Below are 16,130 nucleotides of genomic sequence, written 5' to 3'. Positions count from 1 at the left end.
AAAGTAGCGTGCCGTTGACATCACATGTAGTCATTCTACACTAAACGTAACACCACTACATTATTGTATTCCACTCGCAGAGCACTGTAAAGCATGCACATCCCAATTTGATTGCTGCCCGCTTCTTTCAATGCCCGACTGTTTCCCACCCCGCCCACACGTTCCAACCTTCAGTAAGCCAATCACCCTCGGGCTCTAAACTCCAGCATAGCGCTTGTCCTTTGCTTCTGGTAAATGCCTAGTTTCTATAACTCGTTCGTGTGTACCTGAGCTCTGGGGACTCTGCGTCATCAAATTGCCCGGGCACCACCCGACACATGATCTGCTGCCGCCAGGACATGTTTTGAACGCTCCTATCTGCTAAAAGATGCACACCAGCTCCTTGCATTCCGCAACATGCGGCGTCAAAGTATGGTCTCCTCTATGCATGCACACCAGCAACGAAAACATGCTCTTACAACCAGCCAACCATCTGTACACACTGCAACGAGCACTGGAGACGCACATGGTAAAGCTGGCGGCCATCCAAGACTGTACTGTGTGAACTGATATTGATTGAAAATGTATACACTTCTTCGATAAACTACGGTAGATTCCAATAGACATGTTAAAAGAAATGGGTTTGATGTATACGATAATAAGTATGTCGAAATGTGAAACGTAATCTGTAGTATTTATATTTCAAACTAATTAGGATTAGATTAACACATTTATGTGTGGAATGTTTGAAGCTTTGCTTTTTAAAACTGAAGAAAAAATTGATTTGGTTGCGATTTATTTGTACATGTGCGGTAGGCTGGAATACAGTCTAAGATGGCCGCCTCGTTCAACAGATAAAATGGAAGCAGGTTTTGGAGTTGCTGGTCCAGCTCAATCTGTGATCCAGCTACACAAGTTAGTCCGGAAATGAAACGCTGCCTTATCGAAGATACAAAAGGGGTGGGTTTTATTGAACACAGATCATTATATAATAACATTTGCCAGGACACATTTAGGTCAAGACTTAACTTTGCTGGAGGTTTTGCCTCCCTTCAACTGCAAATCCCTTATCGCCGCCACCTTCCCCCATGCAAAAACATGATTTTTGAGGTTTCATTTTTGGGAATTTTCTCACAACTTGCATAAAAAGAGAAGGGAAAAAACGCAATACACCTTTATTCACAGGCTTTCAGATACTTGAACACTGGGGGAAACGTTATCCGCTCTGGGACTTAACTTTTCGCAAGAGCAGTCATGAATATTGTTAGGGCCACTTGATTGGATAACACTGATGAAGTGTTATCCAATCATAGTGTTATCCAATCACGAGGCGTGTTGCTCATGTCATTCTGTCAAACAGAATCTTAGAAACCCAACTCAGAGACAAAATATTTCAGCAAGAAGACAGACAGCCAATCACAGCATGGCCAGCAGCTGTTCATTTTGTGAAAGGATTGTGTCTCCTGGATTTTGTCACGCTCTGCTGGAAACATCCGCGAATTGCGGCAGACTTGCCATGTCTTTACAAAATCTTTATGATAGTTCGCTGTTTAAACAAGAATGCTATTAAATCAATAGTTTTACATTCGATCATATACAATGTCAATGGTTTAAAAATGTAAAATGTTTGTTTCATTTCTTTTAGTGAAAGCAAAATATGTTATACCTGCTTTCTTTTTTGCCTCCACCTACCCACCTCACTGAGATTTTCATTTGTTGGGGTGAAATCAGAAGACATCCCATGTGCCTGTACTGCATTTGTCTTGCGTTTGTGGAGGTGTTAGGTGCTTGTGAAATGCATGTTGGAATGTGTGACCCTGGAGAATGTTGGCGTGACTCTTGGGGATAAGATAGGATGGGATTAATTACATGGTGGTTGTGTTTACCATGGTCTACCCGTTTGTTACCTCTATGTTATGATGTGGCATTTATAACGCGCCTATAAACAAGTGTTTCAAGGCGCAACACGGCAAGGGAGGGGGAACAGAGGGAAAACAGAGACAACGATTTTACTAGGCCAGGTGACATTGAGATTGCATAAGTGCAGGGGAAGGGGAGAGGAGGAGGTGCCAGTGCAGTACATGGGATAAACAGTAAAGTAAATAGAATAAATAAAAGCAATAAAGAAATAAAAAAGTGCAGCCAGCTGGTGGCAAGTGCAAGGGTAAGTGCAGACATCAGGTGTCAGTGCTGGTAGGGGACTGTAGGGATACAGAAAACCGTCCCCAAGTGCGTCGGTTGCCATGGAGGCAGTGCAGGTGCGCAACTGGCGAGGGAGGGGACCTGGGACCGAGCTCAGAGGGTAGCCAGGTGACGAATGCAGTTACAGTTTCAGCCAGGAGTTCAACAGGGGAGAGGAGGAGAGAAAGCAGAAGCAACAAAGAAGGTTTTGAGGTGCTTCCGGAACCGGGGATGGTTCTCCTCAAGTTTCAGGGAGGCTGTTCAAGAGGAAGGCCCCAGCCGAAGAAAGAGATCTACCACCAACTCGTTGCTTGGAGAAGCGACTGACCCTGAGGGAGTTGGAGGTGGCTGCGCGAAGAGCTCAAGAAGGAAGATATTTAGGAAAAGAGAGTTGAATGTATTGAGGCCCCAGGCCCCAGAAGGCCTTGTGGACAATTCAGAGGGTTTTGAACTTAATCCTCGCAGCCACTGAAAGCCAGTGGAGAGAGTTCAGTCCTGGAGAGATATGATCCCTGGGCTTGAGGCCAAGGACAAGTCTCTCAGTCCTGTTCTGGATGAGTTGCAGAGGGTGGAGTGTAGAAGCAGGCAGATTTAGAAAAAGGCTGTTGCAGTAGTCCAGCCTAGTGAGAACCAGAGCTCTGGAGACATTGAGCTTCTGGGGGAAGGAGAGGAAAGGAAGAATACTTCTGAGGTGCAGCTGTTAGTATGACTTTTTAGAGATGTGAGGAGAGAAGGAGAGTGTGGAGTCGAAGATGAGCCCACGGTTTTTAGCCTCACAGGTGGGAGCAGGAAGAGGGCCAAGAGAGGCCGGCCAGAGAGTGACAGGAAAGGAGGGGGCAGGTGTGCCGGTGAAGAGAATCTCAGTCTTACTGGCATTAAGGCAGAGATCATTGGCGAAACACCACTCCTGTATAGCAGACAGATAGACAGAGATGAGAGAAGGAGAAGAAGTGGCAGAAGGGAGCCTGAAAATTATTTGAGTGTCGTCCGCATAGCACTGAAAGCTGGGGCAAAGAGCTGCAATGCGGTGGGCAAGAAGTGCCAGCTATTGGTTGAACAGCCAGGGAGAGAGGTTAGACCCCTGGGGAACACCACAGGTAGAGATAGAGGAGAGGAAGGACCCAAGTTGGACCTGGGAGGGTTGATCGGAGAGGAAAGAGGTCAGCCAAGCCAGGGCCTCATCGGTGATACCCAGGTTATCATGGAGACGGTTGAGCAGGATGGCATGGTTGATCATTGTTAAGATGGATTTCTGAACTCTGACCTGATGGGCAGAGGTTCAGAAGGCCAGCCTAGTTTCTTGGAACAGGGAAACCTTCTGGACAAGCCAGACCAGTCAAGGTAGCATTGGCGGCGGTCAATACTAGGTCTCAGGTGGGTTGAGGATAACTGAAAGACCTCAATGAGCACACAGAGTAAAGGACACTTACAAATCACTCCCAGTCAGGTGTATATATCAAAAATACAAATACATTTATTCAAGGCCTTTGAAGTTCAACACACAGTAGTTATCAACAGCAATACATTTAAACAAACACAATCCTACTAAAATACATATACACAAGACCAAGTGGCCTGAAGGGTTAATGCACAAAATGGGTCCACAACCTAGAAAGGGAGGAAAGCAGGTAGTGCAAAGAGTCTTTAGGCAATTCTGCGCTAATCACAAACCTAATTGAAAGGCAGTCCAATCCCTAAGAAGAGTGGAGCCTATTGCTCAAATGTACTTGCAATTGTCATAGAATTACCCCGTCTCACCTGGGACCGTTTCTTGCAGGACTCCGTGGGGGAAGTCTTCTTGCGCACGGATCGGGTTTCGTACAAGCCCGCACGAGTCTCTTCTGACTCCAGCATGCGTTCAGCGTTCCAGGATACTCGGATGTTCAGGACGTCCAGGAAAGGGGAAGCGTACACAAAGGGGATACGCGGAATCCAGGAACAGGGTGGAGAGTAGAAGGAGGAAGGAATGGGGATAAGGATCCGGGAACCTAGGACAGAGGAACAGTTCAACAAGCTACGAAGCACACGTCTAGTCACTACCAGTGATAGCGTTGAGACGCGCGGGGCCGCAGGGGCGTGGTCTATTTGTAGAATGTTCTACGTCCACCGTGAAAGCTGGTGTGAGGTGAGTCACGTTAGACGGCCATGTTGGAAGTATCAACAAAGCCGCGAGGAGAAGGCCAGAGGACAAGGCCTGCACTCCTCTTTGCAGCTCTGCTGCGAGTGCCTCCATCAGCTGAGCCTGAACAGCTGATCCTATCCTGCATCTCCTTTGGAGCCCCAGCGTGCCTCGCGCACACAGCAGAAGGCTCCCCCATGGAAGGCCCGGCAACCGTCTACAATGATTTCACAAAAGCATCTTTTGAATTTCCCGCCGTTCTCATGCCGGTTCCCGCCCGCAGCCCGCAGCCTGATTTGGCTCCCCGCCCTACCGGCTCCACCCCCCCCCCACCATAAAGGGAGACGGGGCCCACCGCCAGGCGAAGCCGCGAGGAGAAGGCCAGAGGACAAGGCCTGCACTCCTCTTTGCAGCTCCGCTGCGAGTGCCTCCATCAGCTGAGCCTGAACAGCTGATCCTATCCTGCATCTCCTTTGGAGCCCCAGCATGCCTCGCGCACACAGCAGAAGGCTCCCCCATGGAAGGCCCAGCTACCGTCTACAATGATTTCACAAAAGCATCTTTTGAATTTCCCGCCGTTGTGATGCCGGTTCCCGCCCACAGCCCGCAGCCTGATTTGGCTCCCCGCCCTGCCGGCCCCACCCCCCCACCATAAAGGGAGACGGGGCCCACCGCCAGGCGAAGCCGCAAGGAGAAGGCCAGAGGACAAGGCCTGCACTCCTCTTTGCAGCTCTTCGCTGCTCAAAGTCTGCCGTCCGACGAGGAACTCTGCCTGCAGTACAAGGTAAGGAGTCCAACACTCCTGATCAGCATACCGCACTCACCTCTAGACTCCAGCGTCTTCGTGCCCGTACCCTCACATGTGCGCTACCCTCAAGACCAACACCAACAGACGTACGGAACGCGCGCCTGCAAAATAGAACCCTGAAAGTTTCCATTTGCCCAAAGACTAGCCCAAAGACTCCAGCCTTAACAAGCTTCAATCCCCTTAGGCTGTACCACGCTATGGATCAGAGCCCACGCAGTAAGCACTACCATGACCACAATGCAACTGTAACAATGGCCATGACTCCTTATAATGTGCCTCTCACAGGCTTGAATTTGATCACCCCAATGTGCAATTCTTCTACCACAGCCATGCCACCCACTGATGTAAATGCTACTTTATCCATGTCTAGCACCCTAGAAAATGTGCCCCCCACTACCGCTAATGTGATTACTGCAATGTGCAATTCTTCTACCACAGCCATGCCACCCACTGATGTAAATGCTACTTTATCCATGTCTAGGACCCTAGAAAATGTGCCCCCCACTACCGCTAATGTGATTACCGCAATGTGCAATTCTTCTACCACAGCCATGCCACCCACTCATGTAAATGCTACTTTATCCATGTCTAGGACCCTAGAAAATGTGCCCCCCACTGCCGCTAATGTGATTACCGCAATGTGCAATTCTTCTACCACAGCCATGCCACCCACTGATGTATATGCTACTTTATCCATGTCTAGGACCCTAGAAAATGTGCCCCCCACTGCCGCTAATGTGATTACTGCAATGTGCAATTCTTCTACCACAGCCATGCCACCCATTGATGTAAATGCTACTTTATCCATGTCTAGGACCCTAGAAAATGTGCCCCCCACTACCGCTAATGTGATTACCGCAATGTGCAATTCTTCTACCACAGCCATGCCACCCACTGATGTATATGCTACTTTATCCATGTCTAGGACCCTAGAAAATGTGCCCCCTACTACCGCTAATGTGATTACCGCAATGTGCAATTCTTCTGCCACAGCCATGCCACCCACTGATGTAAATGCTACTTTATCCATGTCTAGGACCCTAGAAAATATGCCCCCCACTACCGCTAATGTGATTACCGCAATGTGCAATTCTTCTACCACAGACATGCCACCCACTGATGTAAATATCTCACTCGAACCCCACCTCAAATGTGCCCTTATCAATGCCCGATCCATCAATGCTCACGCCCTAGACATCCACGACCTCATCACCACCCTGGATCTAGATCTTCTAATGGTCACTGAGACCTGGCTACACGAAGCCTCAGGCCCCGCTCTATCCCTTGCTCTCCCACCAGGCTATGTCATCACAAGACAAGATCTCCTGACCACAGGAGGCGGTGTCGCCCTCATAGCCAAAGATTCGATCACCATCAGAAAGGTTGACAAAACTATAAACAACAACAGCGACTACCTTCAATTGAAACTCACTATCTCGCATCACTGCACCATTACCCTACACCTCATCTATCGACCACCCGGCCCCCTGGGAGACTTCCAGGCCTCACTCACCCACCTCCTGGCCGATAACCTAAAAAAAATCATCCAAAGTCATTCTTCTTGGGGACATCAACCTAGGCCTGAATGACACCAAAGACCCTGGTGTCAAATCACTTGACACAGCTCTAGCCACCCTAGGATTCGCCAACACCATCACATACCCTACTCACGCACTAGGCAGATCATTAGATTGGATAGCCCATCACAACTGCCCCCTCACAGTCACTGGCAATACCCCTACCCCATGGTCCGACCACCACACCATCACCTTCAACATCCCGACCTCCTCCCCATCTCCCCCCCCAAAACCCTTACCACCAGCTCTCACAAGAAGTGCCCGCCAACTGACCAAAGAAAGACTCTTACCCTTCCTACAAGGACCTACCTTTAGACCCCCATTCTCCAACGACCCAGAAACCGTTGCCAAGAACTACGGCTCTGCTATCACAGCAGCTATCACGGCAGCTATCAATGCTATCGCCCCACTTAAGTCACGCAAAACCAAACCTACCAGCCACACCAATGCGTGGTTCACCCAAGACCTACTCAAACTGCGCAGAGACAAATGAGCAGCACTAGCTCAATGGCAAACATCCCGTGATGACAAAGACAAACTTAATTTCAAATCCCTCGCAAATGAATATAAGGAAGCCATCATCAAAGCCAAAGCCAAATCATTTGAAGATAGAATCTTCGAGGCCAAATCAAACACCAAGGAAATGTTCGCCATATTCAGGGAACTGGAGACCCCTACACCCACCCCCCAAAACTTCACCAAAGATAAAGCATGGTGTGATGACATCCAAACAGCCATGCGCAACAAGATCAGCTCACTCCAAGCCAAAATCCTGAACACCAAACTAGCACTCCCTACCCCCTCCCCAACCCCCCCCTCTCCTCACCCACGGAGGTACCCCCTACCTTCTCATTCAAAACCATTCAGGAGAAAGACATGATCAACATCATGAAAAACATCAAACCTTCCAATTGCAAAGGGAACCCCTGTCCCGCTTCCATCATCAAAGACTGCACAGACACCATTGCTCCTTTCCTAACAGCCTTCGTCAATGCCTCCTTCACCACAGGGAGAGTCCCCTCATGCCTCAAGGAAGCATGGGTCCGACCTCTCATAAAAAAAAAAAAACACACTTGACCCCACCTCCCCTAACAACTACCACCCTATTACCACAGTCCCATTCCTCCTAAAGATTCTAGACAAGGCAGCCTACCTGCAGGTCCAACATTTCCTCGAATAGCATAACCTTCTAGGACTGAGACAATCCGGCTTTCGTCCTAGGCACGGGACAGAGACCGCCCTACTCGACCTCAAAAACCAAATGGATGACGCTGGAGACCAAGGCAAACCTGTCTTGCTCCTTCTCCTCGATCTCTCTGCAGCTTTCGATCTTGTAGATCACGACATCCTCTGCCAAAACCTCACCTCCACAGCTAACTTCTCCCAAGAAGCTACCACTTGGATCACCTCCTTCCTCCAAGGCAGAACCATGCAGGTCTTCTCTGACCTAGCCACTGCGTCACCCACCATCATGCTATGTGGTGTACCCCAAGGCTCCTGCCTCTCCCCAACCTTATATAACATCTTTACCCGCCCCCTCTTCCTTATCCTTGACGCCATGGGCATCTCCTACACCAACTACGCGGATGACACTCAGATCCTCCTCACACTAACAGGTAACTATGACACTGACTGTGCAACTCTTAACAACATATACAACACTATCCAAATGTGGATGGCTATCAACGGCCTATGCCTTAACTCTGACAAAACCGAGTTCCTTCTCGTAGGATCCCCTGACACCCTCAAGAAACTTGACGCCCAGTTTAGCCACTTTACCATTGACTCAATCAGAATCCGTGTACTCGACACAGTAAAAACGCTAGGTGTCTATCTAGATTCCAACCTATCTATGACCAGACAAGTAAAAGCAATCGCCTCCTCTGCGGTTTACCATGCAAAACTCCTCAACGCAATCAGGCCTTTTCTATCAAAAGACACCTGCACCAACATAGCTAGAGCCATAACTGGTTCCCGGCTAGACTACTGTAATGTTCTCTTCCTAGGGACCTCCAACAAAAACCTCGAGAAGCTGCAAGTAATTCAGAATAGCGCCCTGCGCGCTGCACAAGGCATTGCCAAGAGGGAGCACATCACCGCTGCTAGAAAAGCATCCCATTGGCTCCCCATTAAGGAAAGGATTATATTCAAGGCACTAAGCATCACCCACAAATGTGTCCATCTCTCAGCCCCAGCGTACCTATCCCAGAGAATCCACCCAGTTGCGTCCACAAGACCCACCAGGACACCCTATGCCAATATGCTGTCCGTCCCCAGGGTAAAAAGAGCTAGAGCTGGTGGCGCTAGCTTCCCCTACCTTGCCGCACTACATTGGAACACCCTCCCCACCTCTTTGCGAGGGGAACCCTCACTGACTAATTTCCGCAAAGCCATGAAAACTACCCTGTTCACCTAACCAACCTCTCATGTCTAAACCTCAATGACTAACATGTATGACATACTATGCTGTATGATGTACCCTGTTTGTATGATTCTCCTATCGCTTGACACAGGATCCTGCCTCACTGTAACCCAAGGCACAACCTATACCTGTACCTGTAACTAAGTTCCCTTACAAGTAACAGCGCCACAATGCCCTTGGGCTGCCTGCGCGCTATATAAATGTAATAAATAAATAAATAAATAAATGCAAGCCCCGCTGCGATAAGGACCAGGAAATCCAGAAGGGGCGCATTCTGTGAGTCATGACAGTAATGCTGGCGCACGCGGTAGTGCAGATAGGCGAAACAGGATCTTTTGTAGGGTCTGTAGCAGTTCAGGAAAGTGGGTGAGGTGATGCAGAATAAGTTCCCACTATTTGTGGAGGGTCTCCCCAAGAGGGCAGAACAAGTTCCAGAAGTTGGGAATAATTTGAGAGCACAGGCTATCTGTGGAAATGAGAGGGGCCCTCAGGGGCCACTCGTGCGTACAAACAGGTGGATGCGCTGGGGGCCAAAGGTAAGGGTTGCAAGTACTCACCGACCCCTGGCGCACTCCGGACCAAACTTCGGCAGTCAAGTCCAATTCAGTTGCAGGTTCAAATGCAGCAATTTCTTCAGCTTTGCGGCTTTCAGCGACAAAGTTACAGTGTTGATTCCCAAACATCAGTGGCGATTTGATAGTGGATGGATCAGGCCAGTTCCACTGTAGCAGGCTTCAGGGCACAGAGGGGCACAACAGCAAGGCACCTGCAAAGTAAGTCACCAGGGCTGGGCGACACAGTAACTGCATGCACTCTGGGTCAGGCTCTCTCTCTTTACTTCTGACCTGGGAATGCCAGGTATACGAAATACGGTATGAGAGTGCTGTGAACACAGAGCTTGCGATGTACCAAATTTCAAGGGTCTCCTCGAAACTGCGGCGATGTCAGAGAAAAGGTCCTGCGCAAGCTGGTCAGCCCACTGGTTGGCCCAGGGGCAATTCCGAGAAAGCTTACTTGCAGGATTTGATGAAGGTGCCAAGAGTAGTTGATCCCACTATTCCAATGGATCGAAGCGCCTTCTAGTTCGATCAGATGCAGAGGGGTCCAGCGGGACGACAGCAGGCTCAGGGTGCCAACTCTTCCAGCGGGTCAACAGCGGTTCCTCGACTCAGCTTCTTAGTTTCAGGATGCTTCTATCCTATCCTTCATTCAGTGAGAACCCAAGAGATCGACATGTTACGGGTGTTTGGAGTCTTCTTTTATCCAGAATCTCCTTCGTACCAAAACGAAGAGGACCCAATGGGAGATCTGCTCACATACAGGCACACCATACGTGGACCAATCATGGACCACAGTGGTCCCAGGCATTCACAGCACACCAGACTCTCTGGCATCCAGGATGTGTATTGGAACCAGACAGTCCAGCCAACATCCTGGAAGCACACACACAAGGCATGCAGAAGCCTGCGAAAGCTTGGCGTTTCGCGGGAGAATGCATGCCCAAATAAGGACGGGCCCGGGTCGGCTTGACCTGGGGAAGGGGCAAGATGGCCAAAGGACAGGACAAAGAACCTTGTGGCATTGCTATTTTGGAGCCAGGCCACCTATTTGTGGCCAACACAGTAAATGTGGTTTACCTGGCAGGAAAGGGTTAAAATTACATGAAAAGATAAGCTGCCACCAGCCCTGTCCAAGGCACATCTGCAATTCTCCTAAAATATCCTTCGCGAGTATCTAGGGCCTTTGGAAATGACTAGAAGACCAACGTGCACTATACTGTAAGGTACATTGTGCACTTGGAACATGTTGCAGAAAAGTTGCAACATTGGAAAGAACTAAGGGAAACAAAGTCTCCCAGTACTGACAGTCTTTAAGGGCATGTCAGTTTCCCCATAACAAAGTGAGCAGAAAGCCCAGGGGAGTGCAGCTGAAGGCTGTGCTCCTCTGGCCATGTCCGATTATGGTGTTAAACAGCAGCAAAAAGATGGGGGATTACACAACTGGAGGGAAAACTTCACATAAATGGGAATCCTTCCTAACAACCGTGTCAAAGCCAGAAGAGACATCAAGTAAAATGCAGTTACAGGGAGTGTTAGAATCTAGGTTGGAGAGCAGGTCTTCACAGATGTTAAGGAGAGCAGTTTCCGTGCTTGTGGCAGCTCTGAAGCCAGACTGATGGTCATGGAGACAACCCACAGAATCAGTATGAAGATTAAGCTGGGAGATGGCCAGCTTTTCCCAGAGTTTGCCCAGGAAGGGAGTGATGGAGATTGGGCGATAGTTTGCCGGGCAGGATGGGTCGACAGAGGTTTTCTGTTACGCTCACCTGGTATCCACAGGGACGCCATCCAGCCGGGTTACTCGTTGGTATGCTTCTCAGCTTTGCCCTGATGTGGTCTGCGGGGAAGGTTCAGCCTGAAAATATAGGAGGACTGTGTTCAAGCCCTCTGGCGCCCTCTCCTCACCTTGTGGTAGAATTAGGCGTGCTCTCCGTCCTGCCTTCTTTGCAGGGGCGCGTTGTCTTTCATGGGCGAGTGCGGTCCAGTTACTTCACTGATGCCGGCTCGTTTGATATTGTTCAGGTAGGTCTTATTGCTTTTCTTTAGTTTTGTTGCTATCCTGCATGCCTTTCTTTGTTTAAAATGTCTCTTTTTTTCTCCCTTAGGTATGCAGAGCTTCAGCGCGGCAAACTGGCTTGGTTGAGCCCCGCTGGTAAATGATGGCGCATTAAGAGCGCTATGATGCGGTAAGTAAGCGCTATACGCAGCGCTGCAAAGTCTTGCCTTTGCTAACCTGTGTTTTCCTCCCTTGTAGGTTGCAGTGTTCTTCAGCGCAAGTGGAATGTCTGGAGTGGTGCCAGCCGAGAGGCGACCAGCCAGGTAAGCCTTTTGAGCAGTTCGTAATTTGTAAATGTCTCTACTGCTTTCTTTAATGTTGCCTCTATCTTCCTCTTTCAGGTCGTTCTGTCCGGGAGGCGTGCAGATTCGAGGAAGCTGTTCTCAGTAGCTGCAAGTGTTTAAAGATGAAGACTGCAGGTAAAATGGTGCTGCTAATGATGTTCCTTTTGTCTCCTTGCAAGTTCTGCTTCTCCGACGTTGGAGGGAATAGCTGGACACGGTGAGTGTCACGTTGCAAGCTGCAAAGTAACACGAAGCGTGTTGCCTTGCTCGGGTGTGGTTTAAACAGCCCCAACAAAATAGTCCAGGTAAAGTAGTCCCTAGGCTGCCACACCCAAAACACTAGACCGCATAGCTTGGTTCTTAGGAACCAAGCTATGTGGATGCCTCCATGTTGGCTGACAATACAATAAAGTAGTTCCCAAGCGCATTGTTTTTCATGGTGTATGAGCCTGGCGCCACAGGCACCAGGACTGGCCCCATGAGGGCTTTTGAAGAGTATGCCAGGCTCTAGAGGCCCGAGTCCTGACTCCACCTGGCCAATGGGTTTGCCAGAGGGGGTTTTGGTCGAGGGTCGTGACAGTTTCTTAAGAAGAGGGTTCACAAGGGAGTGCTTCAGGGGGGAAGGGAAGACTCCAATGGCGAAGGAGTAGTTGGAGAAGTCAGCCACGGCAGGGGCCAAGGTATCAATGTTGTCCTTGATGGATTTGGAGGAACAGGGGGGAACCTGTTTTGATGAGACCTTCATAGATCAGACTTGTCTAGAAACCTCATCTGGGGAGAACAGGGGAAAGGCAGAGAAGGAGGGAGGAGAGGTGGCCGAAGAAGGGCCAGAGGAAGAGCAGAGAGTAGAGGGGGCAGGAGGAGAGGAAGGGAGAGAGGACAGGATGTCCTGAGTTTTAGAGATGAAATAAGAAGCCAGGGCCGTGCAGAGGGCAGAGAGCCTGGGAGGGGACAGGAGAGGCAGAGACTGCAGCAGGATTGGCCAGCTCCTTGCAGATTTTAAAGAGTTTGGCCGAGTTGTTAGATGCCGCAGAGACGCAGACTTGGATGTGGGCTCTCTTCTTGGTGCAGACAGAGAGCCGGTATTGACTTTGGGGCAGGCCAGTTTGTCAGAGAATGTACCGGAAGCACGCCATTTCCTCTCAGCCACCCTGCACTTGCGTTTAAGGGTGGCAAGGACTGAGTCGTACCAGTAGTTGAAAATAAAGAATTAAGCTTCGGGGGAGTGTCTTGCGCTCTAGGTCAGTCCTTTCAATGCAAAAAATATTTCAAACAAACGTAGCATATGTCCAAATCATGTGAGATTTTGAATGATGTTTATTTTCCAAAAGAACAACAGCCGACACGTGTTTCGACCCCTGGTCGTTGTCCAGGCCTGAAGTTAGATCCAATGTCATTAACGACTAGTAGTTATAATTCTCTCATGAGACCACTTGGACATCAAACGTATTTCCAGAAGAAATGATTATTGGTACTTCTTATTATGGAATGGCAGATTTACATTTACATTTCGGCCAAAAAGCATTGTTGAAGGAGCGGAAAGGGACTGCTCCACAGACTGGAACCAGGGATTTATCCCCACAAATAGAAGGCCACATAAAGAGACTCATGCCAGAAATGGCCCATTAAAACTCAGTTTGCTTGTAAATCCACCATTCCATAATAAGAAGTACCAATAATCATTTCTTCTGGAAATACATTTGATGTCCAAGTGGTCTCATGAAAGAATTATAACTACTAGTCGTTAATGACATTGGATCTAACTTCAGGCCTTGACAACGACCAGGGGTCGAAACACGTGTCGGCTGTTGTTCTTTTGGAAAATAAACATCATTCAAAATCTCACATGATTTGGACATATGCTACGTTTGTTTGAAATATTTTTTGCATTGAAAGGACTGACCTAGAGCTCAAGACACTCCCCCGAAGCTTAATTCTTTATTTTCAATGTTATATACAAACTTTGTGGGAAGTTTGAGGGGGTAATATTTGTTTTGCTGCCAGGATAATCAGAATTAATTTTATAGGCTGGTCTTGGAACCAATAGAGAGTGGTCACTGGCGCACCAACAGGGATTGATCCCACATTTACGATCATTGTACCAGCAGTTGCACTTGGCTTTGGGCTTCGCGCAGATCCTCATGACAGGGGCAAGAACATCAAGAGTATCAGATATAGAGTGGAGCATGGAGGGGGCTGTGTCAGGGTGTGAGTCAGCCAAAGGGGGAAGAGAGTGAGAAAGTGGCAGCGAAAGCCTCAACTGACACACGCTTCATTGGTCGGATGACACAGAAGGTAGGTGGTAGTGCTGGAGTTGACTTGGCCTGAGGGGTGGAGAGAGTGAGCTGGGAGGAAAGGAGAAAGTGATCACTCCAGGAGAGAGGAGTGGTGAGTGGGATAGAAAGGGGAAGGTCTGTAGAGATCAGAACATCAAGAGTGTGCTCTGCAGAGTGAGTAAGGCCAGCAAGGCTCACCTTTTGAACAATCCTGGCTCCAGCTTCATTCCTGCCTGGCACTGATTTACTGCTTCCTGGATAATAAACCTTTGGAGACAGCGAATTCAGACAAGACCTCTCATCCTAGCAGGTGGTGCTAAGAAGCCTTACATAGCGTCTATAAGCGCCTACACATACCTGCTCCAGGGATACAACTTTTGCAGTGCCTTGAAGTAGACACAAGTTGTGAGGATGTAGTCTTGGGAGAGTGGCGCAGGCTGGCATCTCGCAAGACTTGGAGGAACCATGAGCGAGAGTATAGAGGACACAGAGATCCGAGCGTAGAGTGGTGCAGAAGCAGCAGCACCCCGGCACTCCTCCTTACCTAGAGGACTGGCGGTCTTAGACTAAATAAAAGACTCTAATGACCGTGAAGCAACTGTCGATTTTAATAGTGTTGATACTGAGACAGTGAAATTACTGTCCTGTGTAAACCATAATGCTGTTAACCCAGTAAAGCAAGATTTCAGTTAATTCCACTGTGGAGTCCTTTGTTGGATCACAACATAATTGGCAACACGGACCGGGGAGTTAACCATACGCTGCGACGATGCAAGGTGCAACACTGCCCCCAGCTTTTCTTTAGACTGCAGGTAGGCCACTGATTCCCTGGCTCCTAAGGGAACCCCTTTTTCACTACATATGTGGACGCCTCAAGTTGGACAAGGCCATCCAGATAGCCAGAGCGGTGGAGGAGACCATGCTCAGAAGGAAAGAAATGGCGGAAAGTGCGCTGTAAGCAGAGGTGCATACCGGTCAGAATCGAGGGAACATAGAGAGACCCAGGAGTGATGCCAGGGAAGAGAGAGGGTGGAAGAAAGAACCCCTAAAATGCCATAGGTGTACCATCACTCAACACCTGGTAAATGACAAGGAATGTGTAGAGGAGCAGTTACATGCCTCTGCAGGAAATCCTGCCCCCTACCTCCTATATGTTGGAAGCCTGCGATTGTGCAATGCTTAACACCAGCAGTTGTGACCATACCACGAAGAGTATTAAAAAAAAGGTACCCACTGAGACAGCTCTATCAAATGTATCCCTGAAGAGACGATAATCTGAGGGAGAAACTCCCTGAAGGAATATGAAAAGGAGCAAAAAGAGGAGCTGGTGACATCACAAAAGACGAGCATGATGCCCTGAGGATACTGGCTGAAGAGAATGCATGGATCTTACAGAAACTGATGATGAAGTTAAGAATTGAGTAAACGTTTATATGCGAAAAGAAGATTGCACATGTGCGAAGCACTGCAGAAAATGCAAGATGTTCAATAACTGTACAGATGCTGTAACACAAGTAGATTAAGTAATCTTAGAAGCTGGCTAGATGTTGTGAATGGACTGCAGGCAAAGCCGCCATTGTATAGAAACTGGACATCAGTGTCATGAATTTCGTAAGCCAGGACCCATGGAGAGAAAAGGCAAGAACTGTATCACAGCAATAATAAGCTGAGATTGTGGAAACAAATGGCGAGGCTATCTGGCCTTATATCAAAGCTGAAGCAGCCAAGGACGTTCTATTCTTGAAGGCAGTGAACGTGTGAAGCTGAATCATCCCTTGTTAAGGTGCAAAGAAAGAACACCAAACGTGCCAAGTTTTATTAATTTAAGACATTTAAATGCTGCAAAATGGACCAAATCGTATTCTCCT

The 16,130-nt window shown here is 48.7% G+C and overlaps 1 protein-coding gene across 1 annotated transcript in view; it reads right to left on the bottom strand.

Moving 5' to 3' along the window:
• Positions 1-516, bottom strand: part of RIOK1 (RIO kinase 1) — an 862,653-nt gene extending 862,137 nt beyond the window's left edge. The window contains exon 1 of the mRNA XM_069613474.1: positions 267-516. Coding sequence (XP_069469575.1) covers positions 267-388 — 122 coding nt within the window. The 5' untranslated portion in view covers positions 389-516. The remainder of the gene's footprint in view (positions 1-266) is intronic.
• Between the last annotated feature and the right edge of the window lie 15,614 nt (positions 517-16,130).

This window comes from Ambystoma mexicanum, chromosome 5p (assembly GCF_040938575.1).
Source record: "Ambystoma mexicanum isolate Mex_15411 chromosome 5p, UKY_AmexF1_1, whole genome shotgun sequence".
NCBI classification, from domain to species: domain Eukaryota; kingdom Metazoa; phylum Chordata; class Amphibia; order Caudata; family Ambystomatidae; genus Ambystoma; species Ambystoma mexicanum.
Note: the sequence above shows the minus strand (reverse complement) of the source record. Positions and strands in the feature narration are given on the sequence as shown.